This window comes from Triturus cristatus, chromosome 1_1 (genome assembly GCF_964204655.1).
Source record: "Triturus cristatus chromosome 1_1, aTriCri1.1, whole genome shotgun sequence".
In the NCBI taxonomy this organism is placed as follows: domain Eukaryota; kingdom Metazoa; phylum Chordata; class Amphibia; order Caudata; family Salamandridae; genus Triturus; species Triturus cristatus.
Genome location: NC_140579.1, coordinates 7589017 through 7604819, shown reverse-complemented (window position 1 = coordinate 7604819; position 15803 = coordinate 7589017). Strand labels below are relative to the sequence as shown.

The 15803-nt window shown below is 45.9% G+C and overlaps 1 protein-coding gene across 1 annotated transcript in view; it reads right to left on the bottom strand.

Annotated features, from left to right (window-relative positions):
* LOC146869094 (uncharacterized) overlaps positions 1–13903 on the bottom strand; it is a 260701-nt gene extending 246798 nt beyond the window's left edge. The window contains exons 1-2 of the mRNA XM_085599811.1: positions 13862–13903; positions 11640–11709 (exon numbers count right to left, since the gene is read on the bottom strand). Of these exons, the coding sequence (XP_085455937.1) occupies positions 11640–11709; positions 13862–13903 (112 nt within the window). The remainder of the gene's footprint in view (positions 1–11639; positions 11710–13861) is intronic.
* Positions 13904–15803: the final 1900 nt, after the last annotated feature.

Genomic DNA, 15803 nt, shown 5'->3' with positions numbered 1-15803 from the left:
GGGGGTACGCACCGTACATACACGGGTGGGGGTACGACACACGGGGGGTACGCACCGTACATACACGGGTGGGGGTACGACTCGAACGTACACGGGGGGGTTCGACACGTACACGGGTGTACATACAGGGGGGGTCGGCGCGTACCTACGGGGGCTGGGGGGGGGTCGGCGCGTACCTACGGGGGCTGGGGGGGGGTCGGCGCGTACCTACGGGGGCTGGGGGGGTCGGCGCGTACCTACGGGGGCTGGGGGGGGGGGTCGGCGCGTACCTACGGGGGCTGGGGGGGGTCGGCGCATACCTACGGGGGCTGGGGGGGGGGTCGGCGCGTACCTACGGGGGCTGGGGGGGGGTCGGCGTGTACCTACGGGGGCTGGGGGGGGTCGGCGCGTACCTACGGGGGCTGGGCTGGGGGGTCGGCGCGTACCTACGGGGGCTGGGGGGGGGTACGGTGCGTTCCGGGCCACCTACTCTGGTCGATTCGCGCCGTACTTCGCTTTTGCGGCACTTTTTGGGTGCCGTGAAAATATTGCCGTCCGGACTGCTGTCGGTTCGAATCGTAATTCCTGGGTCGTGAAACGCTGCCTGTAAGCGTCCCGACGTCACGTCGCAGCATTCCCGGATCACATTCGTATGTATGTTTTCGGCGGTCGGTGTTTTTTACGATTCGTACGGAAATGGTGTTTCCGTGTGAATCGTAATTCCATGTTTGTACAGTTTTACGACCGGGTACGAGTCGGACGGGGAAAACGCTCCGACCGACGGTTCGTACCCGGTTTTTACCGGATCGTAATCGGCACCAATGTCTCTTTTTGTGGAAAAGCAAGATATTCAATGGCCATAGAAATCTTTTTTTTTTTTGTTGAAATTGCTAAAGTTACGTCGTCTTGAGAGTATACTTTACCTGCTGAATCTAATACTTTTACATCAGACGCTCCTCTACCTGACACCAAGCATAGCAGCTTGGTAAATATAGGTGACAATTGTATCCTAGACAACTGTGCTTTATCCAGTCATTGCTCCAACAATTTCAATACTGCATTTACATCCCAAAATGTATCATAGTGAGGTTTGGGAGGATTAGTTACTGTGATGTGTTTGAGCTATTTGCATATGAATGGATGTATACTTACCTGTTTGCCATCCAAGTGAGTGTGGCCTGCATAAATTGCAGAACGAAAATTATTTACTGAGCTGTAACCTAACCTTTCTTCTGCTCTCTCTGAGAAACAATTAAGTATATCTTTAAAATCCACACTACAGGATACAGATGCCATTCCAGACACCAAGCCAACCATCTCTTCCATGCTGCATTGTACTTTTTGTGAGTAGAGGGAGCCCAGGATTGCTATATACAGCCAATAGCCTGGCTTGATATTCCCGGCACATACCACCATTGACTGAAATTTTCCAGGGAATAAAAGGCAGATATTTCTGCAATACTAGAGAATTGTAGGGCACCCAGGGAGTCCTAAAGAATTTCCAGGAACATCAACTGCCTAACCGGAAGATCCACCACCCTTTCCAGGAGAAGCAAGAACTAAGGTGGGCCTTCCATAATGGGGTTATGAGGATTAGCATGGCTTTATGCCTCCTCATTTGAGTCGCAACTCACACTATCATCCCAATTTGGGAAAATGCGTAATGCATCCCCAATGATCAATCCTGCAAAAATGTACCTGTCGTTTTGCTAGAGGGTCCTGTCTCCTGCTGTAAGATTCCTGTACCTGAGCGTTCTTTCTCGACACCAAGAGGTTGATCGTACACTGGCCGAAAATGTCAAGCTTGAAACAAGTGTGGGTGAAGTTTCCATTAGCTCATGTCCATCAGAAACCTGGAGTTCCAATCTGCTATGACATTTCTCTGGCCTGGAATGTATTCCACTAATACTTATATTCTGTGTTGTAGACAGAAGTGCACAAAATCCTTGGCAATTCCTGCTAAAATACTGGACCTTGACCCCCCAGCACATTGGTGTGCCTGTTGTTTCTCCTGTGGGAGAGGGTCTTTACGATCAGCATGCCCAAACGTAGCTCTAGGCAACTGATATGGAGACTGAATTAATCTCATCCCCAGTGATCTCAAGTGGAGATATCTCCGCATTGGGCACCCCAACCCCATCAGCTGCAATCTGACTCGATCACTACATCCAGTTGGGCACTGAATATGGCTTTGCTATATCAAGCATCCATGTGTAGCAGTCACCAGTTGAGTTCTGCGCTGGTGTTGTCTGACAGCCGAACCTGATCTGTTTAGGACAATCTGATGAGCAGAAGTCTGAAATGTAGCTGTTGGAGAGCTTTGTAGTACAGAGGTCCAGGGAAGATTGCTTGAATCGAGGATGTCAATAGACCGACAAGCCCTGCTATTGACACCAACAATATCCACTATTTGCTCAAGGTGGATTCCAACACTTTCTTGATGTCTTTTTTCTTCTGGCTGGGAAGCTGTAACTGGGCCTCGAATGAGTCAATTGGAATACAGATGAATTCTATTGTCTGGGTCAGAATCAGGATTAACTCTGACTGGTTTATAATGAAACCTAGACTTTGAGGCAGATAAACTGCCCATGTCCGATGTTACAACAGAAGAGTCCAAGACTGGGCCATGATTATAATATCATCTAGTTAGGTAATCAATTACATTCCCTTCCCCAACATTGGTTTCACCGATTTCGTTAAACACCATGGAGCTGATGCAAGCCTGAATGGAAGGATTAAGAACTGATACCATTGGTCCCGCCACTGGAATTATAGGAACTTTCTGAGTAGTGTGAATATCAGCACCATCAGGTAAGTGTCTTTGAGGTCTAGACAGACCATCCAGTCGCCCTCTTTCAATAGATCTTGTAAAAGATGAATGCCCACCATCTTGAAATGTCGATAGACTACATTGGTTGAAAAATTGGAGATTCAATACTAACATGTGGTCCACACACTTCTGCGCCATGAATCTAGTACTGCAGAAACACCTGGGGTGGAAAAACGAAGAAGCCATCCCCATTAATACAAGAATTCCTGAATAAAGGTTATGTCTTGTTGGCGAAAGAAAGAGCTGTTGGGTACCAATTCTTCTTTTAATTTTTTTAATTTTTAGGGAGTTTTTATGAAGTGCAAACAAGACCCAAGGGTATCAAAGTTCTGTACAGAGTGAAAGAAAGAAAGAAAAATCCCTTCCTCTTACAAAACTATCCCAAGCCACTTTGAGTGAGGACTCACATTACTCAATCAGTCTGTATATAGCACATGTGGGTTCCCCTAGCCAACCCTTCCAAGCTCTCTTGGGACTAATCGGTCTGTTATGAACCTGACAGTAGAGCACATTGAGGGAATCTGAAATATAGGATAACTTTAACTTTTTGTTTAACCGCTTCTATGCGACGCACATTTCCCTCCTGTGCGGGCGAATTCTACGCGTGCGCAAATCGGATGGCCCCCTGCTGTCCAACGCATGGAAGAGGTTAAGGCAGAGAATGAAGCTATTGCTCATGTTTCTGGAGGCAAAGAGTTCCAAATTCTTGTGGCCGACCCTGAGAAGGTGTGGATATAGGTCTTCTGAATCTTAGAGGTCCTGTTGAGAGGCTAGCCCTAAGGGAGTGGCCGTCTCCTGATGTCTTGAGCTTCTGTGCCAGATACGCAGGTGCTACAAGGTGGTGGGCCTTGTGGATCGAGTAGGCTATTTTTAACTGGATCATGGCTTCAAAAGCGAGCCAGATTTGAGAGAGAGAGAGTGATGTAGTGAAAATGCCTCACTCCTTTAATCAGTCTTGCAGCGCATTGAGAGTTGTCTGCAGAGGTTTTGGTCATGCTTTCGGCAGGCCTGTTAAATGCCCTCCCAGATAATATTTGGAAATGACTAGGGACTAAACTTTCTTGAAATCTGGAGTTGGTGTATGTGATTTTATCTTCCTGAGGAGAGTCACTTGGGTTAAAGCTCCTCTTGTGGCTGTGCTGATGAGGGCTTGCATGTTGAGGTTTTTATTAAAGGACTTTGTTGACTGGATAATTGTAAGTTTCCAATTGAGGGCACCAAGGTTTGTAATCCATTCCTTGGTTGATGGTGAGCTGTGTGTGGGGATTTGAGTAAGAAATCTGTTTTCAGTGCAAGCGTGTTGAGTTTTCAGCAGTGACTTGTTTAAAACTAAGATATTTTCCAGGAATTACATTTTAGGAAGAACTGAGTTTCGCCTATATACATGTGATAAGATAGGCTTGCTTGTTTCAGGATCTCCGTTAGTGGTTTCATTTAGAGGTTGAACAGAGTGTGGATAGGGTGGATCTTTGTGGCACCCTGAGGGCCTAATAACGAGTCTGGTGGTCCTTGACACTGCCAGACTTGTGTTGGGGCAGCGGTGGAAGTCTTCTGACTGACACATTAGGGCCTTGGTGGTAGTGCCGCCTGGTACCGCCGACTCTGCCAGGGAACTACCATTTCTTGGCGGTGGCACGGCGTTCAAGTGTCATTTTTTATGCTTGGCAGGACCGTCGTGTTTCTGCCAAGCATATTATGACTTTCCTCACCGCCACTGATTTCATGTAGGTATTTCCTCCATGACAACAGTGACGGTGAGGAAAGAAAGGGGGCCCTACAGGGCCCCCTTGTGCCTCACTCAATGTGGATTCACACAGGGGGGCAGAACATGTGCTCCCCTGTGTGCATGCACCCCCAGTTCCAGCACAGCATGTACTCCACGGTCTATGCCATGCTGGAACTTCCTTTGATGTTCCCATTGCGGTGCCTATTTTATAGGCATCGCTGTGGGAACGTCAAAGAATCGCCCGGTATTGACGAAAAAAGTCATTAAACGTGGGCCGTTCTCACGCAGGTTCAGCGGTACTGCGGCGGGCGGTGCTGTAGCTGCACCGTCAAACTCATTATCGGGCCCTTAGTGTGGCCTGTGATGGGTTCGAAAGTAAGTCACCTACTTTAATTTGTTGTGATCGATTGTGAAGAAAAGAGGTGAACCAGTGAAGTGCCAATTTTGGATATTCTCATTCTGTGTTCCAGTAGCTTCAGGAGTCTGATGTGACTGACTGTGTCACAAATCTGAGGACAGGACGAGGAGGATTAGAAGGCACAAATCATTCTGGTCAATGATTTTGATGGTGTCATCCATGATATGCAGGATGGTTGTCTCGGTGCTGTGCCCAGGTCTGAATCTCGCTTGGAACTCGTCCAGAAGGTTGAATTTATATGATGTGTTGGCATAGTTCATGATGTACACATTTTCTCAGTAGCTTTGCGAGGAACGGAATGTTAGATACCAGGCAAAAATTGTGTCAGTTCCGTTTTTTTTAGTAGAGGTGTCACTTGCCAGTTTTTAGGCAGTCTGGGTTTTGCCTTGTGTTAGGGAGGGGTTCCTTGTCCAAAGAGGGCAGAGAAGAGGGCTTAAGTCATTCACTATTTTTAAAGGCATGGGATCTCCAAAATTGTTTTTTTTTCTACTGAAAGGTAGGTTACAATTATGTAAGCCAGAGTAAAAGGCATTTTTAAGAAGGGGAAAAATGATTTACAATATGTTTTGATCAGTGGTTCCCAAACGTTTCACTTCTGAGGACCCTATTGAGTCACTACTGAAAGACGGGGACCCCCAAGCAATTTGTATGATTTAAATGTCAAACATTAAAACTGTAATTCAAAAAAATAAACACACGTGTGCACATCAAACAAAGACTAGACTTGAATTACTAACAATTTAGTATTTTTATATTAAAAATATTTGTAAAAATCGAAAAATCTTTTCATGGTTTGGTTTTATTTCTCTGCCCGAGGCTCCTGCTCCTGCCAATGGCTGGACTGGAAACCGAATGCAGCCCTGGCAAATGTTGTCACACCACGCCCTGTACAGTGCACACCAAGTAAGCAGGACCACTTCAAAAGGGGCTTTGAGGGTCTCTCCCCAAAGAAAATTTGGGGGAAAATTGTGTATTTTACAACACATTTGTCATTATATATTGAATTGCATTAGCTTTTAAAGCATAGTAAATAATGACCTGACCATGCACCAGGATACAACAATCTTTTGGCAATCTTCAATGATTCCCTCACTACTACCCTCCAACAGTGCCTCTCATCTCTCCATAGCTCCACTGTCACATGTATTGAATTTATTTTATAGCACCTCTCATACCACTGTAGGGTGTCAGAGCACTTTACATCACACACATACAGAGACAATGAATAAATGTATAAATCAGTGAATAGAAAATGTTACATAAGGCAAAGAGGACTACAGGGTGTAGGATTCACATGTCATCCAGACGCGTAGGCATTTTTTAAGGGTGCTTGGTCTAGAGAAGCACAAACTCAGTATTCAGAACATAACACAGGGGTTAGCGTTGAGTTTAATAATAAGGATTTATTTCTACCCAAACAAACCTTTTTAGTAGCATTGGGATAATGAAAGACCGGGAAAAAGCATAACTTACTAACTTGTATCATGCAGTTTGCGTGCAGCTCCTTAATGCCAATTCATAGCTCACTGTGCTAGATTACGATTGGAACTTGTGAACTGCACAATAACAAAAGAATCTCAAAGCCAAAAGCAGGAACCCTCTGAGGTATGCACAAAACAAAATACTGCTTTTTAAAAAAATGCGTTGTAGCCATTCTTCGCAGCAGGCATATTAACCATCTGTGCTTCCTTAGATGAGTCAAAGCTGCCACTGGACAAAACCCCCATCTCTCCTCAGCAGGTACATTAATCACCAGAGTTATGTTGACACTTTTATTGCTGCCCAAAAACTGTTGATTATACAAGGAACTTTGCATTGCTTTTAAAACTGCTGCCTGCGGACCCCACGGAAATGTGTCATGGACCCCTGGGGGTCAGCGGACCCCAGTTTGGGAACCACTGGCTTAGATGATCCTTTTACTCTCTTTACTCATATCTCTGGTTACTGCTGCAGTGATCCCTAAAAAAAACAATGATGCCTCATGTGTTGGGTGCCACAGCCCATGCAAAATGTTGTGCTCCATAGTACGTGAGCTACCTGCCGTATATATTCATTGCACAAGTGGTTATGAAGCAGCTTGACCCCTGCCTTGGGGATCTTAGTGAAAAAGAGACACTGACCCTCACAGACTTGGACGAACGAGATGTTTTTTCTAAAACTAACCCCTAGTTTAACCCCGCTGCACTGAGTCCTTCTCACTGGCCTTGGTAAGATGTGCTTGGGAGTGCTGCAGCTGGGACCATGACATGAAAGAATTAAAACATTCCTGAAAGGGGTTGCACTGGGGTTGCACAGGCCCAGAGAAGGCTGGGCTACGCGTGCATGCTCCCATATCTGCCAAATCTGGGACCCTTGGAAACACGGATAAATTGAGACATAACCAAAACAACTGACAACTGGGAAAGCAGCGTCGATGATGGGAAAGAAGCCATCAACATGCTTGTGCCTAGTTTATTCATGACATAGTCGTGGCATATAGAAATGAGCTGCATGTCTCGAAGTAAAAACACAACATTGACTGGAAGGAGGGCTGGAGGGCAGGAGTGCAGATGGCGTGTTCGCTCATCAGTAGCAAGCACACACGAAGTACAACTGGAAATAGTATGCTACAACCAATAGAAACAGAGGAAAGTATGTGACAAGCACACAAAAAAAATTTGAAGAAAGGGCTGATGTAAGCCCTTTTAAGATTTATATTAAATGCAAAAGATTTCACAAGTACAGCACAAGCACTGTACAGGCGAAACCTAACAAGTGATTGCCCATTTTAGCTCCCAATGAAGACTATGCGTACATCTACAGCCCAGACAGCTGAAAGGATTTACACCAGACTGGCATGAAATAGAAATGTACTCACAAAGGGCTCTATTAGTATGGGAAGACCGTCTGCCACTTTTCCGCCCGGTCGACGAGTCGACCTGGCAGAAAAGGGTTGAATATGGTGACGGTGTCTGCTAGACACCGCCATCCATATTACAATGTCAGGGTTGCCGCCATGAAAAGGCATGAGGATTCCTCAGTTGGGGGCCTGTTATGGGCACCCAGGATGTTGAGGGAGTGGGGGGGGCACATGGGGGGGTACCTATGGTACCCCCCTGCATTTGCATGCACAACGTGGCACAAGTGCCTTTTTTGTATTGCGGCGTGTGCTGCTGACAGCACCGCCCGCCGCAATGCAAAAAATGCGGAATGCGCCCACCAGTGTGGCAGGCGCATCCTAATTGCACATGCGTGACCGCCGCACACATAGCGGGTGGTCCCATTTCCTGGGGCGATTGTGGGCAGACAAAGTCCGCCCACCATACTAATAGACCCCCAAAATGTCCTTTTTTGGATTTGGTGTAAATCCATTCAGTACTATTTTGAGATTATAGGTCCTGATTCGTAAATGTAAACTTACACTTTTCTGTGTTTACTTTTGTTTTGCTATTTACAAACTCTGATTTAATTCTAAGTTTACAACTGCGGCGATTACGCAGGCAAGGCAGAAAACTCTGCATATACAAAGATAAGCTTGTCCTATCTTTTTATGTGCACACTTCTCCACTCCAATTGCAGACTTGGAGATTGGTAAGAAGGTCCCAGGGTGGGAGACTTATTTGCCTCTCTAGCTCATTTTGCCAGAGGCAGACTCAGCAGATAGGCCTATGATGTGTACAACACGTAGTATGTTATATCAGATAGGGCACCATTGGCTATTATTGAGCTCACTGATACAGTGAGTTCTTGGCCCTCTTCATCTGGTGTTTCTCGCCTGCGTGCATCTTATGTCCTTGTCTGATGTTCTGCTCCTTCCAAGCTGAGACCACAAGCAGAGATTCTGAGATTGCACTTGGTGAAATATATGCTGATGCTGCTAGAAGGTTCCTGTGTGATTGCCATCAGGACGTTTATGGTGATGCTGATGAACGATCTTTTTGTTTTTGTAAGTTCCTTAGTACAGTAGTATGTGCAAATGAGCAGAATTACAGTTAGGATCTAACTTCTACCGCTACGTCTGTTGCTTACATGTATTTTTAGACACTGTAGGCCTGACTCACAATCTGCCTCCTCACTCGTGGTGGAGGCCCGCAGTCGTGGGTGAGTCTCCATTCTCGGGGCGAAATCTCTGTAACGAGAATTTCCAATACGGATACTCCCCCCATGAGTGCATTGCAGAGATCCATCCTTGAGTGTGGAGGCTCCCCCCATGAGTTCGTTGTTGTTGCTCCCTAATGCTGCATCCATCCCATAAGATGCACACATTTTTATTTAGGGCAAACAGGCTATTCTTCTTCCTGAGTGTACACAGTACAAGTACACCAGGAGCCCTGGCCTTGTCAGCCTCATAAATGGCTATACTGTTGTTGTTCACTGACTTCATAAAATTTAATAATTGTGACCACCCACCAGAAACTAAGAAGTTATATATTATATTATTGATCTTTTGACTGATGTTCTTCTGGCTTTTTTGCTTTTAGGTGCACAAAAGACGGAGGAGGTGTGTCATCATCATCGACCGTTGTGGTGCCAGACCGACGTCCTGCTGCTGTACACGACGTGACGTGTGAGTGACCTGCCCAGGCATCTCTGCAACTTGTGCAACTGAGTGCTGTTCTGACATCTGAAGAAGATGCCCCCAAAGAAAGCAGGTATCAGGTCCTCCGGTACCAAGAAAGTTGCCATGGAGAAGAAGGAACAGAAGAAGAAGGAAGTGTCACTTAAGTCTGGTGTGCCTCCCAAAACCTTTTTTGGGACACCAAAAATTACGCCTGCAGCAGCGGTGTCCGGGGGCCAAGCTGGGGGCAGCACCTCCGCATCAGTGGGCCCAACCCACCAACCCAGGCCCAAGCAGATGAGTGTGGAAGAAGTAACCAGCCTTATGGTGGAAAGCAGTGATGCTGAGCCTGAACTAAACTTATCGCTATCTCAAAGTAGTACACAATCAACGCAGGAGGGAACACAGCAGATAAGTGGTCAACAACAGCCGCAACCACCGCCCGCAATAGTAGCTGTAGTTCCTCCCGAAGTAGGGGCAGTTCAGGAAATTGAGCCTCATGCAGAGGAAGAAGTTCCATTGTCTTCCAAATCCTCAGCAAGGAAAAGGAGGGTTAGTACATCAAGTTCTTCACCAAGCCCCCCCTTCTGATGATCTAGATGCCACTTGGAAGCCACAAACTGAGTCTGAGAGGGAGACACGTCACAAGAGCAGGCATGGGAAAAGGAAGGTTCCAGAAAGCCTTACACTTATGGAGGTTGATGTAGAAGAGCAGGATGATGATGATGATGATGAGCCAGTCATCACGAACATCACTCCCGGCCCAGAGGAGATGGAGACCAACATTTTTACACTATCCAAAATGGCTGCGAGGGATGTAGCACGCATACCTCCAACACAGGTAACACCAACACGACCTCCAGCTTGAAGCTTCAAAGATTTGCCACCTTTGCAAACTGACCCAACCATTTGCCACACCCACTAACTGGTCCCCACCGGTTCTAACCCCCCTGTGGTGGGAGAATCAGCGAGAAAACCAAGATAAGAAGAGAGGTGTGCCCACCTTGATCAACTCCACCCCTTGGGTGGGTAGACAAGGTGAAGCACAACTCTCAGTCCCCGCCATCTTGCAGACGGGGGACCCACCCAACTGACCTGTACCTACCTAAAACACCGCTACATTTAATATTCAGGGGCACCCCTGAACCTTGGCTCCTCAGACCAGAGCCGACAAGAAGCAGGAAGAAGAAGCAGGACCATACAGCCACGCTGAGAGAAGAAGAGGACCCCAACTGACTTGGCCCCAGCCCTACCGGCCATTCCTGACCTCTGTCTCCTCCAGCAAAACCCTGGTGTGTCCTGCAGCCAGCAGCCCTCAAGAACCCAAAGGACCTGCCCTGCCTTTGCAACCCAAAGGGCTCTGTCTCCCATAAGCACCAAACTTGCCCAAAAGCAACCGACTGTGACTCCGGCCGACTCTGCAAGTCCACACCACTCAGCACCCAGCGCCGGGTGCTCTAGTGGCCCAATACGTTAAGGAGGTCCCCCTGTGATCTTAACTTGGGATCTGGTGCCCCCTGAACAGCCACAAGCTTCTAACCCGAGCCTGCAACCATTACTTGGAAGGTCCCCCAACTTTGACCAAAGGTGGCACCACTGGCTGCCTCTCTGACCAAAGCCATCTAAGAAGTCCGACCGCGATCTTTCGAGCAACTCCATCTGCGACCGCCTCCAGTCACAAGGCTTCAACTTCCAAAGACCCCATTCGCCTCTTCAGTCGGTGACCTACTTCCAGGAATTCCCGACCAAGTCTGCAGCTTGGACCAAGACCAACAGTCCCCACTGAGAAACCCTGGGATCCCCGACAACTGCATCCTGCACCCGGCCATCTCTGTGTCGGTGGCGGTGTAGTTCTTGTGCTGGCCATTGGGCCCTTGATTGTTGACCCCAACCCCAGGAGCTTTTGTTCAATCAGCCAAGAAGCCTGCTTGTCTGCAGTCCTGAGCCTACGACCTCGCTTAGCCCATTGGCTAACACGTGGTCCCTGCACTCTGCACCCGGCCACCTCTGTGCCGCTGGTGGTGCAAACCAAGTGCCTATTTGACCGAACACTATTCACGGACCCGCAACCCCAGTTCTGTTCTCCCAGGACTAGAAGCGTTTCGAGAGTAACCCTGCAACACTGTATTTGTAAAACAAAACACATTACCTTCTTTGCTTTCTTCTTGGAAATGTGCCAGCGTGATATCTAGGGATACCTCGCTGAGTAAGAAAAGTAACTGAAACAGAATAACAACTGTTTTGTCATAATTTACAAACCTGCATCAAGATCAACTCAATGTTGAATGCATAATTGTGATGCCTTGCCTTTGAGAGTACAATTCTGCTTATGATTTGGTTCTAGCAATAAATACCACAAAATAAATATTTTTGCACAAACAACATTGTTCTGAATTCAGTCTTTGAGTGTGTGTAATCATTTCTTGCCTAGATGTGTGCAATAAATTCTCAAAACTGTCCTCTGATAAAGCCTTACTGCTCGACCATACTACCAAAAATAGAGTAAGGTATTATCTACTTTTACCTCTACCTACCTTTGGGGTTCCACTGGACTCTGTGCACACTATACCTTAATTTGGTATAGTATATCCAGAGCCAGCTACCTCCGTAGAGTAAAAAAGAGTGTGTATCATTTATGGCCAGTGACTCCCAATGTAATATTTGCTAAGACAGCAATTGTCTGTGTGCCCAGTGAATCTCAGTGTGGTCCAATAATGGCGAGTGGCACTCAGTGTGCACTATTACTGGTCACCTACTCTTTGCGTATTGTAGATAAGGGTGGGCGGTACTCACAGAGTTTCACTCTGCGGAATTTTATAGACCTGCATAAAAACTCTGTGAGATTCACCAGAATTCCACTGGCGGGCGGAATTCGGCATGCCGGGCTGCTGCTTGTGCTGATTATTAGCGCTGGGAACTTGTTCCGCTCTGTAAAATCTGCACGAAGGGCACAACGCAGTGCGCAAGATGGTGCTGCTTCTCAACCTGCTATGACTGCCGCGTTGAGAAATCTCACCAGGAGGCATTCTAGTGACTGAATATTGCACTAAGTAATCCAAATTCTCGCTCATGCTCAACAACTTAAAGTTGGCGACCCCCCCCCCCCCCGAGAGAAAAACTCGACCACATGGTGGTTTGCGGAGTTTTATGCCAAATCAAAAATGGTAGTCTGCACACCAACATGTCAAATCCTTCAAATATTTCCATGCTCGAGACAGTGATAGGGGCTTGCACTCCTAGAATGCGCTCCGTCCGTGCACGTGAAAGCATACCTTTAAACAACAGGGGACTCATCAGGTTCCCCAACCCTGGATGCACAATGGGTCAAATCTATTCGAACATCAAACAATCCAATGAAGTTCAGACAGTATTGTCCAGAAGTATTCCAATTTATTCTATGAGTAATCCGTAGTAATCCATGTAGTCAATCAAATGTTTTCATACTCCACACTTTTAGAAAGGTTCAACGAGTGCATGCATAGGCTTTGCTCATAGACATGTAGAGGTTCAAAATTCCTCATAATTCAATGTGAAATTTGTAGTCCCAATGCATTTCGGGTATATAATGCCCTTCTTCATGGGTAACTGTGACGAAAACATCTAAATGAGAACCTCATCTTGTCAGCAGACAACTGAGCGAAGGACACTAAGGTTCACTCTTAAATCATAGTCAATGTACTGAGAACAATAGCAGACTGCTCCATCGTGTGTGCCAGCTACCATCAATCATTGTGGACATTGTTGTTTATTAGTTGATCACTGATTTTATAAGGAAGATTTTGGTAATAAATTCATGTTTTGTGCGGGGTCTAATTGCCGAGTGTGCCTTAAATCTGGAGGTCATTCCTGTTTTGTGAGAATCGGTAACATTCTCGCTTTTGTTTCTAATTACATGATTTAGCTTGCATAAAAGATCACGACCCAACAAATTCACTGGACGTTTCAATGTATAAACTCATTATTATTAATACTTGAACCAAATGTAACAGGGGAATATGCTGAGAAGATGTTAGTCAATTGTCAATTGTTTATTCCAAATGCTTACAACTTGGAATTCTTTTCTTAAGAAGTTGTATCATTAATGAGATTGGATGTCCATTAGGCTCTCCTTCTACAAAAGGGCCATTCTGGCCTACCTCTAGGTCTGCACCACGCATGCAATCCTCCTCCCCTCGCATGCACATTCATTGTGTCTGACTCGGTCCATAAGGAACCAGGTGTACCTGCAAATTTTGAAAGCTGTCATTAATTACTGAAGCTACTTGCTCAAATTTGGGCATATTATTCTGCACAGGTTATTGTATGACTGGGGCTGAAAGCATAGTCCCATTAAACTGCCTTAAATTCTGATGGTGAAAGAGTTACATTTACCTCGTAAATCACCATTTCCACCTTGCACAAATTGCACACCATCACCAGATGCTCAAAGTTCCTTGACCACTTTTTAAAAGAATTGTGTTTGAACTACCAGCAGCTTCTCCTTAGTTGATTTCTTTATTGCATTACAAAAACCGCTACAATATTTTGCATACGCCAAAATCTCATTCAAAGATTTTGCTTGCCCACATAACACTCTGCTCAAGATGCACACTGATCTATAGTCTCAAACCTAACAAAAGCCAAAACAAATCCTAAAACGCCCTCCTTTCCCGGATCATCAACTACACTATGGGGCATATGTACAAGGAGTTAACGCCAACTTTTTGACGTTACGGCTGCTTTATTTTTATTGCTGTATATACAAGTTGTCATTAACCACAGTTAGTGGCAGTTTTCCCACGTTAACGTGCAATTTTCTGATCGCAAATTCTGTTAGCGGGACCTAACGAAAATGAGATGCAAGGTAGGCATTCCCGTGCAAAAACAGCAGCTTACCCCACTTCGCAATATTTGCAAGGAATAACCTGTATGATGTAAATACAAAAAAACTGCCTTAACTCCAGTAAGAGGCAGTTTTTTAAGACCAGAAAATAGCTGGTCTTAAAAATGGTGCGAACACTTGGGGCCTCATTTCAGAAGATGTTGGTGCTGGACAGCGCTGCAAGGAATGTTGCTGCGCTGCCCTGCGAAAAAACTGCAGGACAGGAATGCGTACCATCAATAAGATAGGGCGCATTCCTGGACTTCATTCATGAAAAGTGTTGCATGGCTGCGACAAAACAGCGTTGCAACACTTTTCACTACGCCCTTCTTGCGACACCATGGATGCGCTGTATTTACTGTACAGCGCTCCATGTCGCAATTAATGACAGATACGTCTGGAATCCTGACATATTTGTCAGCGCAAAAGTCATGCATTGCTGCAGTTGTGGCACCAGCATGACACAACAGCGACTGCTGTAAACTGTCTTGTGAAATCCAGCCTGGCTAATGCTTCTGCTGGCTGAGTAACAGATTTTGAGAGAGTGCAGCAGATAGCACCACGGTGTCAATGTCCATGTAAGGAGAAGGTGGGACACGTAGCGAAGGAGGTCCGTGGGTCGCCTAGCACCTGTGGGTGATGCACCGCCAGTGGCGGCTCTTCCACTATGGGTGAAGAGCATCGCCCCAGCATTGCATTGCAGAATTTGTAACACCTTCACGCTAGTGTTAACAGCAGGTTTCACTGCGGCTACCTGAAACTATCTCCCTGCACCATGTATTGTACATACATCGCTAACAGGGCGATAGTTTTTGGTGGTAGGCCGCGTTAAGAAAACTGCAACTAACTAGCGTTAGTGTTAGTTAGCGGCAGTTCTTGTACATATCCCCCTATGTTTTCTATAAATCTGCATTAATCTCTCATAATTTGCATGCATTAATTCATCTTCATTTTCCGACCAACTAATTTGTTTCTGATGAACCTTTCCTTTCAAATGTTCAATGACTTGAGTCTAATTCTGCATGACAATTGCAGCCAGCTTAAAACGATGGGCTTTATCCGGCCACTGTACTATTGTGTTACACTCATGCTCAGATTTAGCATCATTTGACATAGTGTAAGGGGCCTGCTCTGTAGGCAGGATGGTTTTTGTGCAGGAAGGGACACCTTTCAGCTCAAAAACAATCCTTAGAAAGAGGAAAAAATGAGAAAAAATAAAGATATTTCTCCTCATTGCTCCTCTATAAGGAAGGCGTAGCATTTTGTCGCATTCTGTTGTGGTAAATCTAGGAATGTGCTAAATTACATGGGAACATCTGCTCTCCACCCATGTAATTTATTTTACTTTTTTATTTTTATTTTACAGACTTTTATATAGCGCGAACTTGACCCGAATGAGGTATCAGGGCGCTTTACATAGCACCAGTTGCAATACATGAGGACACATTTTTT